The 14,864-nt window shown below is 46.2% G+C and overlaps 1 protein-coding gene across 6 annotated transcripts in view; it reads right to left on the reverse strand.

The window, feature by feature from the left end:
* Positions 1-14,864, reverse strand: part of Rgs6 (regulator of G protein signaling 6) — a 523,367-nt gene that overhangs the window by 77,469 nt on the left and 431,034 nt on the right. For all 6 annotated transcript variants that reach the window (XR_009057823.1, XM_057782284.1, XM_057782282.1 and 3 more), the window contains exons 9-12: positions 12,976-13,057; positions 11,185-11,259; positions 8,844-8,942; positions 7,857-7,918 (exon numbers count right to left, since the gene is read on the reverse strand). Coding sequence is in view for 5 of the 6 variants with exons in the window: in XM_057782284.1 (XP_057638267.1) it covers positions 7,857-7,918; positions 8,844-8,942; positions 11,185-11,259; positions 12,976-13,057 (318 nt within the window). In the remaining variant the exon portion in view is untranslated. The remainder of the gene's footprint in view (positions 1-7,856; positions 7,919-8,843; positions 8,943-11,184; positions 11,260-12,975; positions 13,058-14,864) is intronic.

Genomic DNA, 14,864 nt, shown 5'->3' on the forward strand with positions numbered 1-14,864 from the left:
ATATTTCTGTCTCATCTTCCTGAGCAGGTGCTGTCAGGGTGGACCATCTGTGGTCAGTGTGTCCTTTAACACAGTATTCTCACCTACTGAAGTCATCAGACCCCACTGCATCATGGGATGGTACTGGCATGGAGCTAGTCACAAAGGCATCATTTTGCCCCTTTTCTTTGTGAAGAAAGAGCCACACGAAAATCATAGGCTGGTCTCAAACTCACTATGTAGCTGAGGAGGACCACAAACTTTTAATCTCCCTGTCTCTATCTCCTGGGTGCCAGGGTTGCAGGTATGCACCATGACACCTGTATGGGGTATCGGGACTTGAACCTGGGGCTTCATCTATGATGTGCAAACTCTCTACCAACCGAGCTACACGCATGGCTAGCCCTGCAAAGTGAGTTCCTAATTATACTCAATGTTCAAGAGAATGAAGTAGATATTGATTTAGGCTGTAATTCTGACCTACCATGATATATTTGGAGAGGAAGGACACGAAAAAGGGACTTCAGAGAACACCTAGTCTACCCATTTGAAAAAGCTTGGAGGCAAGTTTTAGATTCCACCTTCTCTTCCTCAACAACAACAACAACAAAAACCTCGTAACTTCCACAAATGTTATGTGATATGATACACACAAAAAATTAATAAGATAAGCCAGAGAAAGAACAGATGCTGTCTGCCACAGTGAAACAATACCTGGAAGGGCGTTCCTGGAGCCCAGTGCACACCTATGATTTTGGCTGAGAAAGCAGAGAAGTTGAGAAGGCCCTGACATTGGGAATTGCTACAGAAAAAGGTTTGGCCCGCAGCTGGGGACAGCATTACTGCAGAGAAAACCCGGTGTGGGATCTGATGCACCGTGCCAGGTGTCTTTTGTCCCCCCCCCCACATAAGAAATGTCCTAAAATGTGTAAGGCATTCGTAAAGTCAGAGCCTCCGAGAACGTGGAAAAGCCAGAAAGCCCATGTACAACAGATGTGGAGGGGTCACTCTTGCTCCCTTGCTTGGGTGTGTGCAGTTTCTAAACAGTGATGCTCAAAAGGAAACTGGGACAGAAGGGAGCTGATGGGAGAGGAGACAAGATGCCGACCTCTTTACGGGCAGGGAGGAAGGCGGTAATCTTTTCCAGGTGGGAGAAGAGGGGGAGGAGAAAGACTGGAAAGAACCCCTTGACTTCAGGTCACCCGGAGACAAAGTACTCTGGAGGGAAACTTGGGTTTAGTGAAGATGAAGTTAGGCCCTCAGAACAGACAGTGTACGCTGGCCACACCTCCTGACCCCCTTTCTTCCACTGACTACAGATTCCAGACCTTGGTCTGGAGCAGGTGACTTCAGCTATAAGGTGACTTCTTGCCACTCCTTTTCTACCAATTAAGATGGGCTGGGAGAGAGGAGGTACAAGGACAGTTTCTCAAGTCACATAAAATCAAAGTTGCAATGGCTTCTTTCCTCCCTCCCCCGAATTTATCCTCAGACATTAAGTTCACGGACTTCTTTCACCCGAGCAGATTTTTAATAGAGCCTTAGGGTATCCTGTTTCTTGCTGTCTTATCGCATTTCATTAATTACATTTCATGATCACCGGGGGTCAGGAGGCAGAGGAGGAACCAGCATCCAATTTTAGGGAGCAGCAGCAATCTCAGAAAAGGGCAGGCAAGATGATGTTAAAAAAAAAAAATCAATTTAGCAGTCAGCTGCGATACACAAAGGACTCCCAGTAACAGAGTAAGGGTGTGCAGAGTATAGCAACAGCAGACAGAAAATGAAACAACTTGATCTGTCTGTGTGTAGGTGCTGCGTAGGGACCAGAGGCCGTACCTCCGGGTACTGTGGTGTCCCACAGCGTTGCAGGCTTGGGGAGAAGTCTCTGGCAGGAAAGCTCAGAGATGCCAGGCGATTGGAAAGGGAGATGTATAGAGTTGTGTGTTCTCCAAGCCACTGCCAGTGCTGGAAGGCTTGGTGGGCTGGATTAAAATAAAGATGTGCCTGGGACTCTTCACAAAGAGGAGGAAGGCCTCATTTCTTTGGCAACTGAATCTGCTAGAGAAGTGATCGCAAAGTCTTTTACAGTTTGAATCTTAAATTGTCCTCCAGAGCTGTGTATGAAAGACTTGGTCAGCAGCCTTTGGGATGATGGTAGGACCTTTGAAAGGTAGGGCCTGGTGGAAGAAACCAAGGTGGCTGGGATTGTGCCCTTGAAGGAGATATTGAGCTTCTGCTATTCCCCTCCCATCCTCTCCCCTTCCCTCCTCTCCTCTTCTCTCTTCTTCTCCCCTTCCCTTTCCTCTTCCTTCTCCTCTCTTCTTTCCTTCCCCCCACCCATGTACAGCTACCATCTCTGTTCCATTATGTCTTTCCTAGTTGGCAGTCTATCTTGGCACAGGCCCAAAGTTGATGGGGCCAAATGAACATGGATTAAATGCTCTCTACACTCTGAGCACAAACACGATTTCCTCCTTCTAAGCTGATTTGTCTTGGTGTTTTGTCCCAGTAACAGGTAGGTGACTGACACAGGGGTCTCTTCAGAGTCTGTAGTGGATACACACTTCTTGCCTCAAAGTTCATTGTCATTAAGAAAAACATGGCTCATGGGAAAAGAGCTTTTTAACGCTGGCTCAGAATCAGGGCCATTGTGATTTGACTTTCTGATGGTAGTAGATTGAGTTTAAAAACGGACTGTGGTCTGCTAGCCTTTTAGTCTCGTCTAGGCTTGTGAGATTGTTTTCCTATGCCTCTGCTTTTTCTTGTACTCTTGTTTCTGTGTGAGTGATGCCAAAGAAGCCTGTTTGAGTATGAGAGTTCATGTAAAAGACAGGACAGCTGTCCTTAGTAGAGGGCATCCTGCGTAGTCAGAAGCTACACACATAAGACACAACCAGGATCAGCAGCTGCAAGCAGACAAGTGGCTTAGCCCATTCAACTAGTCGGCAGAAGACACGTGAGAAAGAGCAAATGCCCATCGAGTAATGCCCTCTTATATATAGCCTTGCTTCCAGCAACTCCGGTTACCTGTGACAAGCCGCAGTCTGGAAATGTTCAATAGAAAATTCCAGGAGCATTGGTTTTAAAATTACATACTGACAAGAGCAATGAGATAAAATCTCCACCCAAGATGAGAATTTTGCCCAGCATTTCCATGTTATCTGTGCTACCTTCCCATTGGTCACTTAACTACGGTGTGAGTTACTGGACTCACTGCTGTGGGGTTGCAGTGCTGGTGTCCAGCTGGCCCTTGTTTTACTGACTACTCCCTCAAGTTGCACCCAGTGGTGATGCAGGTAATGCAGACTAAAGAAAAGCTGCAAAACACCTCCTTTACAGGAGTGTGTGAAAGCCACAAAAGAGGTTGCATCTACATTGCTGTTATACATCACTAAAGAGGTTGCATCTACATTGCTGTTATACATCACTAAAGAGGTTGTCTTATTTTATTAGTAGTTATTATTGACCTCTGAGGTGTGTAGGCATAGGAGGAAATATGTAGTGTACGCAGCATTTGGTAGTATTTGACCACTCCTGGGGAAGACCCTATCCCCTGTGGGTGGAGAGAAGCTACTGTGGTTTTAAGCCTCTGAGTTTGGAGGTTTTGTCAGTCACAGACGACTGGTAGGCCTTGCTTTACAACTTGGAGAGAGATCATGCATGTTCAGAGAGGAGACTAGTCCTAGAAACAACCATATTGACGGGAACAAAAAGCAAACCATTGGGCGGTAGTGGAGCACGGCTTTAATCCCAGCACTCGGGAGGCAGAGGTAGGCGAATCTCAGTCAGTTTAAGTCCAGCCTGGTCTAAAGAGTGAGTTCCAAGACATCCAGGGATACACAGAGAAACTCTGTCTCAACAAACAAAAGCAAACAAACAGCCCCCCCCCAAAAAAAACCCACGTAAAAATTTGAACCAGGGACTCAAAGAACACAGTACTTTAGGGCCATTTTGTAGGAAGCCAAGCATGGTATCTAAGATCAAGGACTTAATCTAAAGGAATTTAAGAGCAAAGTGCAAAAAACAATGGCTCGAGTTATTCAGAAAAATGAACCAGAAGGCAGGGTTCTTTCTTTAGGAAGACAAGTTTGTGAGCCACATTTAAGGAAGATTATCACTTAAAACAGTTAGGATAAGAACTGTACTGTTGAGTGGTATTTATCTGGAAAGTTAATTTTGTAGACTAGGGATTATCATTTTTGGATCGAGAATACAGTTACACACTTAAGAAGAACAAGATGCCACCTAGGAAACACACCCATGCTGACATGTCAGGGACATTTAAACACTGCTGGGGACAATGGACAAAATGTTTGGAACTGAAATGAACTGAGAAAATCTACAGAGCCAGTCCCCTCATCCATGACCCCTCCCTCGGGAAGACAAGAGGCTGGAGTGTATGCAAGGGAGATGGCGAAACCGGACAGGCTGTGCACTTCGTGCCAGCCATGGGCAGCCTGCAGGGCTGTCTGAAGGAGACTCAGAGCAAGGAGTGAGAGAGAGCAGAAGAACTGTATTAACACACAAGCTGTCACCTTCAAGGCCAGCCTCTCTCCTCCTCGGAGCACCATACAGTCAGTTCCTTGCATCTCATGTACCTGCTCCCATCAAAAGTGTGGTTAATCACCACTCTGGAAAATTGCTAGTCTTTCCTATTCACTGTGGAGGGCCCCGAGCGCCAAGGACTGGAGCCAGGCCTTGAGCGTGCGCTCACTCATATTAACCCTGTTGGTTAACCACCACTGTGATCCCCTCTTTTAGACAAGTAGAAGGGAGAAAGAGAGATAGAGCAACCTGCTTCACTGAGAACACGGAAAATGGCCAAGGCAGGACGCAAATCGCCATAGCAGGCTCCAGATACCCCTGACTGTTCTGTCCCTTTGCACTTAGCTGTAGGCCTTTTAGCTCCACCCCAATTCCTGTGTTCCAGATCTAGGCCACCTATATGGCCAGGAACAGCTTCTCACTTCTTGGGCTCTTGGGCAACTAAGTGAAAAAAAAAAAAAAAAAAAAAGGCAGGGACTTTTGCTCATGGGGACACGATTCTAATTACCACTTATCACCTGGAGCAGGCCCAGGGAAACTGGATCTAGAATGGGACTTGGTGGCTCACCCGGGAGAGCTCAGTTTTCACCTCTGGCCAGCTGCCAGTGCCACCTCCTTGGCCCCTCCTGACAGAATACAGCAGCTGACAGGCCAGGCTCTGGTGGCTTTATCTCCCACAAGCACCCGGCAGCCCTCCCTCTGCTCTCTCTGGGAGTTTCCTTGTGGCTTTAGGGAAAGGGCCTCATGCAGCATTGAAGGGCTGTCAGTTACTGCTGCCGGAAATAAAATCCAGCCTCTGTTGGGGTTGGACCCCGAGAAATTTCTATCTGGGGAGTTGTGGTTGGATGAAGCCCTCGTGTGAGCCCCTCTTAAGTGTAATTACACGGACCAGCTGGGGCTCTTCCCAGACAGCCAGTAAACAAACAGTGGGCCTGCCAGACTCCCTTCCTCTGCTCCACGTAGGGAGGGGGAGACATATCACCTACCTCATTCTGAGTGGCCTCTCCAGATGACTGGTTCAGGCTTCTCTCCACCCCCCAAAGATAAAACAAAGCTGAAACCCAGGGCCCTTCTGAAGTGAGTCCTTAGGCCTGTGTAGCTACAAAGGCGTCACCAGAGCCCTTACCCCAGAATAGTCCACTTGAAGCTCAAAGTACAGCTTGTTTGGGTCTCCGCTGGAACCACTGAGTCCATACCTAGGATTAGGGTTTAGGGGTTCCCGTGGCTTAGCCCTCTATTCTGGCCTCAGAACCCTGGCCTTGGGTATGCGCACCTGACGAAAGATGCTCTGTGTACAATATCCTCTCTCCCACGAGCCCTTACAAAGCAGACACAGACGCTGTTCCATGCCAAGGCTGTGCTTTGGCATTCCTCGCCAGCTATGTCACAGGAGAACTGAAGCCACTTTAGCTGCGTTGCTCTTGGTTACTCTTTGGGAGGGGACAAAGGCACCCTCATTGAGAAGGAACAGCACTTTCGGAGCTGGGTGAGCTGGCTAGAAGTCCCTCATTTTGACAATGGGGACGAGAAGTGAGTCTGTAGCCTGCAGCTTGCTAGACCTGGGACTTTAGAGTAATTGCTATCGATGTGGTGGGAGCTTCAGCCATTGTTGCCAGCAGAGACATCTGCATTAGGGAGCATAGGAATGCTGTATTTCTCAGCGGGGTCTGTTTTGCTGTCCCTTTGCACATCTGGCAATGCCCTGAGACATTGTTGGTTGTCACAATGATGAGGTGGCCTCTAGTGGATAGAAGTTAGGAATGCTGTTATATCTTATATTGTACAGGATATTAAAAACACAATAAACAGGTGCCTGGCCCAGAATGTTGATAATTCACTCCATTATTAAGAATGGCCAACAGGGGTCTAGAGAGATGATTCACCTGTTAAGAACATGCACTACCTTTGGAGAGAACCCCAGCGAGGTTTCTAGCACCCACACTGGGCAGCTAACAACCACCTGCACTTCCATCTCCGAGGATCCAATGTTCTCTTCTGGCTTCTACAGGCAGTACTCACATGCATATCCCCCCCCCACACACACACACTCACTATTGAAAATGTAAAAAAAAATCTTTATGAATACAAACAGACTGAACTTGAAGGTGATCCTAGTTCCTCAGCAGACTGAGCCAGGAGGACTCTGGGTTCAAGGCCTGCCTGATCTGCAGAGGGAGTTCATAGGCATCCCAGGTAACTTAATGAGGTTCTCATCTCAAAACAACAACAAAACTACACAGAGGTCTTGGAAATATAAGTTAGTAGTAGATCGCTTGGCCAGGGTCATGAGATTCAATTCCTAACACCAAAACAACAACAAATACGCCAAGGGGGAGTGTACAGATACACACACAAGACACATACAAGTAGGCACATAAGATGCCATAAACCCAAACCAGCAACGTCCTTGGTGTCCCGAGCACAGCAGTAATTCAGGCTTTGGATTTGGGGTGGGGTTTTCTAAATCCCCACTTGCCATTCATTCAGAAGGAAGATGCAGCTTAACCAGGAGAGAGAGCCAGCAGAGAGAGCCTTAGTGGTGGGGCACACAGCCATTACCCCGAATAATCTAAACTTAGACTCGGTTTACCCGATATGCAATAAATACTAAGGCCTGACTCACACCCCGGATTCCTTCGGAAATTGGACAGTGTCTTAACAACTGCATATGGATGACTAATTATTAGGTTCTGGCTGTCTGATTAGATTTATTCCTTACAACATCCCCAGGTGGTATCTTTATCGAAATGTTCAAAACCAGACCATCTAGTTGATAAAACCGCATCTCCCACGTGGTAACAGAGTGGAACCAGCTACCAGGGTGGCGTAGCTCACAGGGGCCAGCTGTTTTCTTTACAGCTGATTCAATGCCGTCCAGGGGTGGAGGGAATGTGGAGTAGGAATATGCTTCTCAAGGATCTGGTCCTCTGTTGGTTATGTGGCCAGTACCTCAAAGGGCACACACAGTTTCCTTCCCCTATAAAGTGAATCTGGGCATTGTATAGCTGGAAGGGGCATGGTTCCATCTGAATCCATCAAAGGACTGAAGGCAAAGGTCCAGGGTTTTAAAGGTGTTCTTCCCTGACCGACAAGGTCTTATGGTGGAAGCTTAGCAAGAGAGAGTGTCTTGCTCAAGGGAGGCCTGTTTTCTTAGACACACACACACACACACACACACACACACACAGGAGCTGGAGGTTTTCACACTTCAGATCTCAGGAGTAGCTATAGCCTGACTTTTCAAGCTGAGCACACTTGTTAACTGGAACCCGGGAACATTTCTTCTTTATAAACCACATACATGTGGTTTAATAACATTGGGGGAAGCTTACCTTTCGGCCACTTTGGACATTTTCAAACAATGTCTGTCAATCTGTGCATTCAAAAACGTTATCTGGCGGAAAGAGAGAACATGGGTGCTGAGGCCAAAACAGAACTTCATTCTCCTCCATCCCGCGAACCCAAACCCCTGCTATCACACCGAGGTCTAAACACCTCCTCAGCAACACTCCTACCCTGAGGTGGAACTCAGGCAACCCATTCACCCTTTTGGAAATCCCCGCCACACTTAACATCCTTATACAATTTAGTTTATGTCAAATTTTTACCTGTTCATAACCATCATTTACTCTTTGCTTTTCCCCAAAAATTATTCACTCAAAAGAGAATATGAAGTCTCCAAAGCTTGGCAACAGAATGGTTAGACAATATGTATACTATTAAAATCTTTTTTGCACTAAGCCCTCGTAACAGTTCCTCTGCCTAGTGTTTATGTGAATATCCGCACCCGTGTATTGGTCTAGAAACAGCAAAGCACTACTTTGTATCTGCTTATCCAGGAACGTCCTTTAAAGTTACTCCTCTGCCCAGCCCGTCAGAGCCAGTAAGGCGTGACAAAGAGGCTGCTCCCAAAGGGAGCACTGTCGTCATCCCTTCTGTTAATCTGGCTTCCTCATCAGGGCAGAAAGTGATACGCAACGAAATGATGCTCCAATGACTTTGGGATGGGGCTCTCTTTGTTCTTCTGCCTTCTCGTTGAGTCTTAGGCATTCTGGAAGTTTATTATAATGTGAAGTTCTCCAGGATGGGGCATTCACCTCTCCTTCCCTAGCTCCCACAGAGGGCCGGGGGAGACCTTGACCTCAAAAGTCAGCACGCCCCTGGGATAGCTCAGTCACACCCCTTTCAATAACCGCCAGAGACGGCTGGCGGAGAATGTCTCAAGCTTTTGTGAAGAGCCACACTCAGGATCACGTCACCCGACAGCTGGGCTCTGCGGTCCGTGGATCGCGCTGGGAGGGTCATGGTCACGCACTCACCTGTTTTCGAATGTCATCCTTCGTAGTTTTCCTGATTGGCTGGCTTGGTATGTGCACTGGACTCTGTGACTGGGACTCTTCTGTCACCCCATACACTGACTAGAAGACGAAGCAGAAAGTACAGATCACACACCCTCGTCATTGTGGGTGACTCAGGAGCCAGCCCACGGTCTCATTCTTTCAACTGTCTCTGTGACTTCCAGCCCCATGACTGGCCTCTGCTTGAATCTCTCTCATGGTAGACCTCTTGAATGAACACATCCTCTTTGGGTTAAAACTGTGGGAAAAACTTTTCATTTCCTTGAGGAAATGGTCTCTCTGTGTAGCCCAGAGACCAGCTAACTTCAAAGATCATCTGGGGCTCCTTGGTAAAGAGGTTCATTGCTGAGACCTACCCCAAGTGGACCAAATCAGGATTCTCACAGGTGGGTTTGGGAATATGTACTTTAAACAAATACCCCAGGTGATTTGGGGTCAATGATCTCAAGAACAATAGCTGAAAAGTACATTCAAAAACTCCCCGTGGGCTTCCTATTGGTCAGCAGATGCCATGCCCATCTGGTACAAGGTTGAGATGGCAGGCAGGCAGGCATCCGGGCTAGTGCTCCTTCTAAAATCCACAGCTATGACTGCTTTTCAAGTTGTTCGTAGTGTGACAAACAGGGAAAGAAACATCCCTTAAGGACTTGCACCTGTACAATCACAAAGGTACTGATTGCACACAGATAGCTTCATAAAATTCTGGGATACTAGAACCGGGGGTCTGTTGTCAGAGCCTGCTTGCTGGTTTGTTTTCCAGCCATCCAGACCCAAAACAATCACACAGAAACGGTATTAATTGCAATACTGTTTGGCTAATAGCTTAAGTGCATTGCTAGCTAGCTCTTATATCTTAAATTAACCCATTTCTATCATTTTATATTTTACCACGAGGCTCGTGGTTTACTGGTGCCAGCACGCAGGCGTCTTTCTCCTCCAGCTGCTACGTGGCATTTCTCTCTGACTCCTCTTACTCTCTCCTCCTCTATCTGCTTGGAATTCCTGTCTTGCCCTATTCTGTGCTGCAATAGGCCTAAAGCGGCTTCTTTATTAACCAATGGTATTCACAGCATACAGAGGGGAATCCCACCTCAGGGGTCCTTAATGACTAAAGAAGGACACTTAAGACTAGAGGTTTAAAATACAGCACAGTGGGCATTGCTACTTACTCAATGAGCAAATTACATAAATAAACTCAATAAGTTTTGCCTGCGGTTTTAGTCTCTCTGTGTCTGTCTGTCTGTCTGTCTGTCTCTCTCTCTCTCTCTCTCTCTCTCTCTCTCTCACACACACACACACACACACACACACACACACACACACATTAATCCTTGCCTACATATCTGAAATCCTCCCAAATCCCAAATACCACAAGAGGAAAATTCTACACCTCATCTCATGGAATAGGTCCTGATCAAAACACAGGCCACTGGGGATATTATGTAATATTACCTTTGGGCTACGTGCATAAGGTAGCTATGAAACAAGTGAGTTTTGTACTCAGACTTGGTATATGCAAATGTTCCAAACACTGCAGTGCTTCTGATTCAAAGTGCTCTGGCTTCATACTTGGTCATTATGTGAACTGGGGACATTTGAGGATCTACCTCTAACCTTCGGCAATTAGAGATATGGAACACAGCCATGGTGTCTTGGAGCATGGTCTTTGGAGGGTTTGAATGTATTGATGGACACAGCCTGGATATGGTCTCCATGGGAATGCTGTGGCCACTACCTGTTTTAGTCTAGTGAAATACAAGGAATCCTGGGTTTTGTCAAAGTAGGGCTAGATGGTGATGTGGGTTTGGATAATTTAGCTCTATTTAAACAAACTCTCCCATTTGTTTCTAGGGACCAAGCCCTTTGTACCTGCAGGCGCTTCCATTTTTTTATTCCAGTGGTTTCTTTTCTTCACTGCACCCTCCCCAGAGCCAGCAGCTATTTATTCTTCATCTCAGGGGACCCTGCTTATATAAAACCCCTGGGAAGCCCCACTCTGTCGTAGCTGCTCCTCCAGGGGCTCCTGAACTTTCCCATTTTTCCTAATACAGCAAAGAGTCCTGCTGTCTGTGTCCTGGTTTCATAATTATAGGGTCCCCGAGATCTGGAACTGAACCCCAGCAATTTGCACAATGCCTAGAATACACCAGCCACCCAACAAATATTTCTAGAATTTATGAACACAAAGATTTCAAAAGATAAAGTGTTGCAGGATTACATGCAGAGAAACCACTACATAAAGAACACCAGAAACAGAGGGCTATCCCCATCAGGAATCTGTAATTCAACTAAACCAGCGAACCTTTTTAACCTTTTGAGGATTCTTCAAACGTCGACATTTTCTGATATCCATTTCCGTTGTGTTCACACAGCCTGGCTGAGATGAAGAAAATAGTATAAATTACTAAGTGAAAATTATGCTTCCGACTGAATCCAAGTAATAGTATCAAAACTAATCCTGGCCTTTGCAGATAATGCATAATCGTTTTATCTCATAGTGCATGTTCCTGTGTGGAGTTCTCACTGGAAATATAAAATATGATTTTATAATCAGGATACCTCGTGGAGCATCTAGTATGCATTCCTGCCATCAAACCTCTATTTCAAGTGACCACAGTGCTTTGGGCATAGTGGCATGAGGTGGGACATTTAGCGGATCCCATGGTGGGTAAAAGACAGCCACGTCATGCAGATAGAGCTTGAGTGCAGAGTTTATTGAGAGAAGGGTAAAGGGGAGGGAAGAGAGAGAGAGAAGAGGGTGGAAAGAAGAGGAAAGGAGGAAAAAAAGGAAGGAAGGAAGGGGGGAGAGAGAAACAGCTGGAAGAAAGCGTAAGTAGGTGGGGCTTGTCTCTTAAAGGGACCTTTGTACCTGTGTACAGTTAGGATACTGCTTGCCATATGTGGAGGGATGAGGCACTGTGCCAGGTTCCCAAGGGGCAGAGCCAAGGTGTGCCTAGATGCTAATACATAACCTTTGTTATGTTACATTTCTAACCATCTGAAAAAAATTCCCATGTCAGGAAGCTTTTTTTTTTTAATTGTTGCTTTTAATCAGTTTTTTAGGAAGGTTGGAATCGTTTGTTCATTTTCAATTCCATTTCCTGGAATTGAAACAAGATTTGTTTTAATAATGTGAAATCAGAGACACAGTCAAGCTTCATTGTGTACTGATTTGTGAATTCATCTACTTGCTGAATTTTCTTTGTAACGTGCGAATCAATGTTCTCAGAGCATGATGACCATTTGCGGACATAGCAGAAGAACAATAATTTTGAGTCACCTGACATAACCACGCCCAGTTGAGGCTGAGCAGGGTGAGGCTCTGCCTTCCTATTCCATGCTATAGAGCAGCCTTAACAGGGCTTATTTGCTGCCAGGCTTTCTCCATTTTTGTGTTTGTCTTAGAGAGTTTTCTATTTTAGGTAGCCTTCAAGCAGGGTGTCAAAGAACTGGTAGTGTCCTAAGGGTGAACAGGGTTCCCACGCTACCACAGGAGAAAACAGAATGGCTGTGATGTGGCCCAAATCACAGTTCTGTCAATTGTGGGTTCAATGCAGTGAATCAACATTTTATATTAAATATGGTTCACACAGGAACACATGTGAAACAAGGCTACATATTAATCAAAATATATGACCAGTTTCTGGAAAGAAGCTAGCTCACCCAGGAGCAATACTTCAACATTCACTAACTTAGAGTTTTCAAAGACTGTATAGAACATGACTACTGTGGATGACAAGACGTAACGGTATGTGAAAATAATTTCTTAAGATTTGGGACTTAATGACGGCAGAAGCAAACACTGCTAATTTGGAGGAATGAAGGCTTCGGGACTCCAAAATTCCTCTCTTGGTATCCCCATTGCTTCCCCATTTCCAGCCCTACATTTTCTCCAGTGCATAGTTCTTAAAAGATGGACCTGACATCCTCCTCAGATCTATGGTGGGATATGAACGAATGGAAAAAGCTGTCTCACACAGCTTAGCAGCTATCACAAGGAAGAGTCATGGGTTGGTCACTAAAGACAGTCATAAAGAATAAAGTGGGGCGGGGGCGGGGATCCAGTGCGGGGAACCAAGCAGAACTTCCTCACCACTGGCCTGTGGACATCCCAAAAGGCCCGTTCTTGACTATCCAAGATTTTCCTCTCTGTCTTATCCTTTTTCCGGTCAATCCTGAAAGAGTAAAGAGAGAATGTGAGAAGAGTTTGTACTGTTTTTTCTTCTGCCACCTCAGCTCTCCTGCTCCTAGGGGTTAAGGCTGAACCCAAGATTATTGTCACCCACATGGCCCCTCAGAAACTCCACACATGGCAATATCTTGTTTTAGACTGGATTACGGGCTATCATTTGTGAGCAATGCCCATGATAGGTAGGCAGGAAGAATGAGCAGAGACAGAGTTGTCCACGAGGTATTGAGGTCTGGGTTACTAAGGACTGAATTCTCTATTGACCTGTCCCTACTCCAGAGCAAATTCTGCCTGTGTGACTTGCTAAGAAGGGACACAGCCACCTGTTTGCCAATGCTTCAATCTCAAACATGAAAGTTTAAATAGCAGTTAAAGCATCTGTAAAATGATCCAATTACGTATTTTAAAAGTCACTTAAATCTTCTGAGTTTCTAAAGGCAAAGTAGTGGCTCTAGCCTGTGACAAGACCCCAACGACAGACTAGCCTCAGCTGGGAAAGGGACCAACTGAAGGAGGGAAATTACGGATGGCAAAACCAGATTCTGTGTGTTCTGATCAGTAGCCCCCAAAGAGTCCCCTCTCCCCCAAAGCATGTATCATTTCACATCACCTAAGTAAAAAGCAACTTGGATTAATTGCCATGTGACTTGTGGTTCTCAGCTCTCTTGGGAGTTCTTTAGTTTACTGGACTGAAATAAACCCACAACCACCCTGTGATTTTTGCGATAACTGCTGTGTACTTAAATGGCCCACAATTATTAGGTAATCACAAGGTTAATGAGAAAAGTTAGTGGAGAAAAGCCATATATGTTTGAAGTGACTGTTTCCCCCTCTTTTAAAGTGTGATGCTGTTTGAGTCTGGGAGAGCTAATCCATGCTTCTCTGTTTTCCCGTGACTTCTGAGCACCCGGACACAGCTCTACCTCAGTCCATCCAGATCTGAACCCCTCTTCCCACCAGCTCTCCCACCCTCTACTTCCCAGATGGTCCCCTGCGGTCACTTAGAACCTAGCACCTGGTGTCTGCCTTCCCTTGGGGACATCTGGGAACACTGGGTTGGGAAAGAATCAGCAGGAGGCTGGCATCATGGACTGGGGAAAGGCAGAGATAACTGAGGGAGGGTAATAGCAATGATGGCATGCAGATTGCTGGGCCAGATGACCTCAGCTCATTTCCAATGGTGACCATTGGTTATCTATCCTTATCCACACGCCCCCAACCCTGACCCTAGGTGTTAAGTGGGGTCACCCCTGGAGCATGCAAGGACCTCTTGGAAGTTGTATGGCACCTGTTTCCCTACAAGGGAACAGAGAAAAGGTCCCTACATTCTCCAGCTCAACCTCCTTCCCATTTCTCTTCTATCCTCCTTTGCCTATTGGCCCTGCTGGCTAAGCTAGACATCATCAGTATGAGAAAAAGGGAGACCTTGGTCATAGTAATTCCATTTCCCAGAATTCCAAGGTGACAGCCCTGTTTATGGACTGAGGGATCTCCAGTCTCCATGTCTCGTGTTTCCTTATGAAAGAAGCAGTCTCCACTCTGTCTCCATGAATGAAGACATGGACAAAACCCTTCCAGGTCTTTTTCTTCCTTTCCTCTGTGCCCTGGGAGGAGCATGAGTGATCTAATCTATTGGGGGAAACAAGCAAGTTCACACTGGTTCTCCCAGGTGAGCCTGAGTTCAGGATATCTGTTCTCTGAGGGAGTCAGCTCTGTTCTAGCAGAGGGACTGTGTAGATACCCACCTCTGCCCAGGAAGGACATAACTACTAAGTCATGTCTCACAGTGTAGA

The sequence above is a fragment of the Chionomys nivalis genome, chromosome 10 (assembly GCF_950005125.1).
Source record: "Chionomys nivalis chromosome 10, mChiNiv1.1, whole genome shotgun sequence".
Classification (NCBI taxonomy): domain Eukaryota; kingdom Metazoa; phylum Chordata; class Mammalia; order Rodentia; family Cricetidae; genus Chionomys; species Chionomys nivalis.